The sequence below is a fragment of the Trichomonascus vanleenenianus genome, assembly GCF_965637985.1.
Source record: "Trichomonascus vanleenenianus strain CLIB 3782 genome assembly, contig: TRVA0_014S, whole genome shotgun sequence".
Classification (NCBI taxonomy): domain Eukaryota; kingdom Fungi; phylum Ascomycota; class Dipodascomycetes; order Dipodascales; family Trichomonascaceae; genus Blastobotrys; species Blastobotrys vanleenenianus.
Window position 1 is genome coordinate 1 of NW_027481873.1, and position 6625 is coordinate 6625.

At 46.1% G+C, this 6625-nt stretch overlaps 3 protein-coding genes across 3 annotated transcripts; all 3 read right to left on the reverse strand.

Moving 5' to 3' along the window:
* Positions 1–1235: 1235 nt before the first annotated feature.
* On the reverse strand, positions 1236–1937 carry TRVA0_014S00100 (uncharacterized protein; the record flags this gene model as incomplete). The annotated part of the gene is made up of 2 exons (XM_076684215.1): positions 1236–1832; positions 1887–1937. 2 exons carry the CDS (start codon positions 1935–1937, stop codon positions 1236–1238), a joined length of 648 nt encoding a protein of 215 aa, XP_076541423.1.
* Positions 1938–2538: 601 nt separating this feature from the next.
* MDH2 (malate dehydrogenase) lies at positions 2539–3590 on the reverse strand (the record flags this gene model as incomplete). The annotated part of the gene is made up of 2 exons (XM_076684216.1): positions 2539–2679; positions 2739–3590. The coding sequence occupies 2 exons, from the start codon at positions 3588–3590 to the stop codon at positions 2539–2541; spliced, it is 993 nt and encodes a 330-aa protein (XP_076541424.1).
* A 1789-nt stretch (positions 3591–5379) lies between these two features.
* Positions 5380–5843, reverse strand: TRVA0_014S00144 (uncharacterized protein; the record flags this gene model as incomplete). Its single annotated transcript, XM_076684217.1, has 2 exons — positions 5380–5776; positions 5833–5843. 2 exons carry the CDS (start codon positions 5841–5843, stop codon positions 5380–5382), a joined length of 408 nt encoding a protein of 135 aa, XP_076541425.1.
* Between the last annotated feature and the right edge of the window lie 782 nt (positions 5844–6625).

Sequence of the window (6625 nt, forward strand, 5' to 3'; positions counted from 1 at the left end):
CTGAGCAGCTTTCCTCGCGAAGAGCAACAAGCCCTGACAACAAGAGAATCAGAACATCTGAGGAGTCTCAGAGATCAGGAAAAGATCGAAAGAAGAAAAGGAAGAAAAGAAAGAGATCATCTTAAGCTAGAGAAGTACTTAACGGTCATTCATAGGGAAGCAAGCAGTCACGACGAACCAAGAGGAGTTCGAGATCAAAGGTCTACATAGGTAATTTACATATTCTGCAATCGACCTTATACATGCTGTGTACAATAGTGCCATGGAATCCGGTTCACACCCCGGTAAAACTCCGCTGAGGCGCCCAAAGGAGTTCCTAGCTGTCTTGACCTTTTGAACCACTGCGTGGACATGCGGTATGAACATCAACCGTCTGTCGAGATTTAATTTAATCATTCTTTTTTTTTACGTTTGGCTGCACTCTTCTTGAACAATTCATTATGGCACTCAAGTGAATGGTATGCAATTGCAGATTATTTTTGATAAACTAATTCTAATTATTATGGTACATTCTATGAGATCCAATCGACTGTGTAGTCGAACACAAGGCTTGAGAGATTTTACAAATTTCAGAGAGAAGGCGGTAGTAGAGCACTCGAAAACATTTGATGTGTTCGACATTGAGTCCATCCAATATGAGCGTGAATATATAGCTCTTGTGATAGACATATCAGGTACGTCTCTTTAGTTCACATTGGGACGCTCGATAGATTTGATGTAACTAGATTGGCTGGTGCCAGGCAAGCCGCTATGAAAAGATGGGTTCAACTGCTTAACACCTCAAAGATTCTGCAACGGGAATTTCCGAGGGGTATATGGAAGTCCACAAAAGAAGCAGAGGGACAGGTCATTTCATTTATCTGTTGATTCCTACTAAGACAGTTTAATTAAATGGATCAATTCACGAATGCAGGAGGGCAATTTTTAAAGGATTAGCCTCCAATGCAGTGCTTGAGCAATCGCATCGATGGAGCAATCCTGTTGCCAACCCAGACTTTTAAAAGTATTTTGAACACTTTGATGTTACTAAGAGGAGAACTTGTTTTCGGAAAAAAGTGAGTAAGTGGAGATGTGTGGTCGCTCACTCCGGTTTATGCCGTAATGTCAACTAACGATCGAGAAAACACATACAATGAAAAATATTCTGAATGCAGTTCAAATAATAAACATATGCTATAGTTATAACGGAAATAAATAATGCTCTAGAAACAATAGAGGAAATGCTAGGGTTATGGCTAACGCTGCTGCTCCCAAATGAGATATTGAAGAGTATGGTCAGCAATGTCCTTCAGCGCGTCACGTCGCTTATTTGTAATAGGAACGAATCCACGCTGGCGAAGGTCAGAATCTATAAAGACGAGGCAATCTAATGGCGCTCGCCCACCTCCGAGAGGGTGCAGGGCCCGTAACTCCTTTGCGAGATATGCATGCGTGTCTTCGATGCGCGTCATGTTGAGCCGGTTGTTTGGAGGGATTTTGTCGGAGACACAGACTATGCTGTTTGGGTATTTATTGCAGAGATCGTTGATTATCTCCACATGGGTCTGCGTGCCGTCCTCTGATGGAGTGGAGTCATGAAATACGAGCAGGAGTGGAGCTTTATGCTGGCTAACGTGGTTTTTGAACAAGGTACCCAAGGAATGGCAGGAAAGGGCATTTTCATTTGGCAGCATGATGTTGACGGTTTGAGAGGCTTTAAATGAGATAACGCGTCCTGAGTCGGAACACGCGTTCATATTATTGTCTGGTAGGGGGAAAGGAATCGGGTCCGTTTCTTCGCTCTCATATTTCGATTTCTTCTTCTTCTTATCTGCCAAATGTCGATATGTTTGCTATCACGAACCGTTAGTTATCGTAAGTAAGTCGTTAAGCGGTCAAACGCGTACCTTATAGGGCTCCTGGAGTATCTCGACAGAATCAAGCTTTCGCTTCAGCATTTTAGATAGTTAATAATTTTTTGCCCTCACAGAGTCCTTGGACGGGGGGTCTATATATATATAAGAGATCTGCAGAGCAGGATTTAGAGTTCTCGAGCAACGGCTGATTGTGGGGACTTTTTTTTTTCGTCGGTTGTTTAAGATTGTTTAAGTGTTTCCCGATTGGGAAAGTACTTTAAACAATCAATTCCACCAATCGCCACGATTATAAATCGGATTAGCAGAGTATCCACGGAGATCTCCATTATTATTAATTATTTCGCGTGTATAATAAATTGCACTATACTGTAGTGACATGCGATTACAATTAAAGACATTGGACGAGGATTAGGTTGGTTTTAAGCATTACCTCACAGAATGGAGGCTATTACTGTACCATTATGACGGGGCTTCAAAAAATGGAAGCTTACTTCCGGACTTAAGAATTCAGGGTTCAGAAAATGAGATACAGCAGAATTAACAGATAATTGAGAAATCATAAAAACAGATGGAATTCGTTAAACAATTCTAAACGATAGTCGTCATATACCACTTAGATTCTATGTAAAGTCCCCATTTAGCACCAATCAACCGGGTATGAATAAAAAAAAAGGGAAACAACTTACTTGGCTGGTGGGTTAGCAATGAACTCGACACCCTTGGCGATGTTGCCCTGAAGGCCCTTAACGGCGACCTCAATGAGCTTCTTCTCGGTCTCAGAAATGCTGTTCAATGGGCTCTGGACAGACTCAGCACCGGATGGCTAAAAAAACACACAGAAAGTTAGTAAAACAAAACAGACAAAAAAAAGGTAAAACTTACGCCAAACTTGACTGGAACGGAGAAGTAGTCGACACCAACGGCCTTCTTGACCTCGGCACCACCCTCAACACCGTCAAGGAACACAAAGGTTGGCTCAACAATGTTCTTCTCGCCAGCAGCACCCTTAAGAACAGCCTCAGCGAATCGGAAACCGGCGTAGGCCATGGAAAGAGTGGCGGAACCAGCACCATCCTTAGCCTTGACAACCTCGTCACCGCCAAACTGGATTCGGTTGACCAGAGCCTCGTACTTGTCCTGTGGAATCTCGACCTTTGGCTCGGTCAGAGAGAGCAATGGCACAATGGTGTCGCCAGAGTGCCCACCAATGACTGGAACAGTGAACTTAGCTGGGTCAGAAGCACCCACAACCGAAGCAGTGAAGGTCTGGGCTCGCACAACGTCGAGAGTAGTGACGCCAAACAGCTTCTTTGGGTTGAACACCTTGTGCTGCTTGAGCACCTCGGCGGCAATTGGAACGGTGGAGTTCACCGGGTTGGAGATGATGAGCACAAATGCGTTTGGCGCGTACTGGGCGACACCAGTGACAATGTCCCGCACGATACCGGCGTTAATCTTGAACAGGTCGTCTCGGGTCATGCCTGGCTTTCGTGGAATGCCGGCCGGGATAACAACAATGTCAGCCCCGGTCATGGCCTCCTTGAGGCCGTCGTCCTTGCTGAGGTAGCCCTTGACAGAGCCCTCAGTGGAGATATGCGACAGGTCAGCGGCAACGCCGGGAGAGTTGACCACATCGTACAGAGCAAGGTCCTGGACGTATGGCGAGAGCTTGAGCAGCAGCGACAATGGCTGGCCAATTCCACCAGCAGCTCCGGCAACAACAGCTTTAACCATGGCTAATTATGTTTTAATTCTTTGGGGGGTTTGAATAATACGTGGTCTGAATTCCTTCGGGACGGATTATCGCTAGTTTAAATAGGCGATCATAAGCCTCCAAATTCGTCATAGCGGGGGGTGTGGGGCACAAGCGCAGCCAAGGGTGGCCCGCGCGCACTGCCGGACAATTATCGTCCATAAACTCCCAACGCGCGCCCAGCAACACTCTAGCCGGGACCCACTTCCCCTCACCCGTAACCATTGCCGGCCGGTACGTTGCTGCTGCTGCTGCCGGCAGTATACGCCTCAGCCGTAATTGATTGTACCCGTGGGATTATGATTGGCATCTCGGGGGAGGAAAGTGGAATTGAATGTCAATGCGGCTGAACGGAGTTATACAGTGTGTTGTATATAATGCAGGGGTGATGAGGTACGTAATGCATGCAATAATCTCAGGTGTTATACTGTATATGATAAGGGTAGTTGAAGAAGTCGTGTGTGGCAACAGGTTGTGAAATGATGTATGAAGAGACATGAGCCGCACTCATAACAGCCGTGCGCATAATCACCACATATATCACCTGATTTTAGCACCACTATTCACTATTCAATTCAATTCGTGGTCAATCAATAGTTCCGGGCCTACGGGTCATTTGTGCTATAGGTGCTATAGGAGTCCGGAACAGGTTTAGGTATGGTAGTAGTTATTAGTGGTAGGCCACACGAAAAGTTCCCGGGTGACGACTATAGGTTGGACAACTACCTATATAGGGTTAAGCCGAGAGCGATAACTTCTCGGGTGTGTCCAACAGTTGTTCAATACGTTGTGTAGTTATTGGAAATAGTCGGAATGCATAGTAATTGGACTAGATAAGACTGTCTAGAGTAGTTACGTTACAGAGTATTGTGGTTTCCTCGCTTACATCCAGATGAACATTCACTAGCAATCGGGATACATACAACTACAACATGTATTGATTTCCACGCTACAAATACTTCACTATAAGAACTAATACCGTAATGTTCATTACATGTACCGTATTAGAACACCATTTGATAGTTTATGTCCACCATGGGGAGCAATTCATGATATTTACCTCTGCATACCATAATACACGAGAACAAGCCCATTAAATCTTGATAATATAATATCCCACGATAGAACCAATGACGTCTATTGTTGAATACCACGGTACTATTGTCTATGAGAACATAATGAAACCTAATTAAAAACACTGGGTATTAGTTACAGCGTTCACAATGAACCAATGGTGTTTACAAATTGCGTACCGGTATTGGCAATAGAACCGAGTTAGCAACGGTGCTTACCATGGGTTGCTAATGTCCAGGGGAACATTGATGTTTACAAGTGGAACAGGTGCTCATAGTAGCGTTTATTATAGATAAGGGGAATCAATAATGATTAGTAATGGGCTACCTGTGGCTACGAGTACACCAGCAATTAGGCAACGAGAGCCAATTATATACCATAATATTGACATTCAGATTGCCGCTAGATCAATCTAACGATGATTAACAATTAGTTACCAGAAGAACAATATGCAATTAGCTTTTTAGAGTTACGCCAGTCCCAAGTAAGTCCAATTGTAATCCAGATTGTAGCAACGAGATCTCCGCGAAGCGGAGCTACAGGGGTTTGGGGGCTGGCCCCCAAGTCAGTCGTTGCAGTGGTTATTCTCGTTGCAGTCATGACGAGAACAAATACAATGCACCAACAAGCAGAGCGATTGAAAAGGTTGTCATCACAAGTGTATTTTTGATTTACATTAGCTGGGAGGGAGATGATTTATCGCTGGGCCTTGGCTGGCTGGGCCTTCTTTGGCTTCTCAGCTCGGACAAGAGCAGAGGCCTTGAGGATAGCGGCCTGTCGGAGGTCCTCTCGGTAGCCGGCAGCGGCCTTGGAGACAGCACCAGCAACCTTTCGGCCAGAGGAGTGCTGCTTGAACGAGGTGACGACGAAAGCCTTGGCTGGCTTGTTGGCGTTCTTAGCGCTCTTGGTGACGAGCTTGATGTTCTTGCCGCACTTGACAACACCAATGGCCTTCTCGTTGGCGAGACCGGACTGGGAGAAGGAGTTCTTGCCAGTTGGGTTCAGTGGGTCAGTAGAGACCTGGAGACCGCCAGCCTGTCGTCGCTTGACGAGGTAGGCGTTCTGGGATCGGGTGAGCTGCCAAATGAGGTCGCTATATATTAAGTTAGTCTTCCCATTCTCTGCCACAAATTTCAACAGTTCACTTACCTAGAAGCCATTTTTATTGTGTCGTAATGGAACTAATTCGTTGTTGAAGTGAAGGTCGAATTTCTGCAATGCCCTCCCCCAGGGCCGGCAAGAGTCGCTGCGGGAGATTTTTCACCGGAAAACAACAAATTCCGGCCCGGATTGGCCCGGAAAATCAAATCCTCCCAACCCTCCCAAACTTCGTGCGCGCCCATTCTGTGAATTACAACTAGTATGGTATATACGCATAGAGCTCCACTCGCAGTCACATCTCTCATAATACTCGACCTACACTACGGGTAGTACTCAAATGGTGAATAGCAGACAATTGGGGGGACCAGTCCCGCAAACCCCCCTTGGTCTCCGCTTCGCGGAGTTCCTCTGGTCCAAAATCCTACAATCCCTCCGCGAAGCGGAGCTACGGGGGTCTGGGGGCTGGCCCCCAGGTCAATTGAACCTAGGAGAGTATTCATGGGGGGACCAGTCCCCCCAAACCCCCCTGGGGCTCCGCTTCGCGGAGGAGTCAACATCGATTACTGGGTTCCCTTGTGTGCGGTTGAATGAATGGCTGGTAAATCACAAGAGGCATGGTGATACCGGCCAAAACCCCGAGTTTTGGGAGCGCCCCTAGATCTCGATCGACTTCTTAGCTAGTCTAGGCTTTATTACCCCAGATTCAGTCACCACCACCCAGTATTTCAATACAATGCATCCCCCAGGCCATTCATGTTACACTCGATTGAGACTTTATTCTATAATTCCCACTTTACTAGTAGAATGAGATGGATCGGCAGGCTCTCGGTTAAAAGTACAT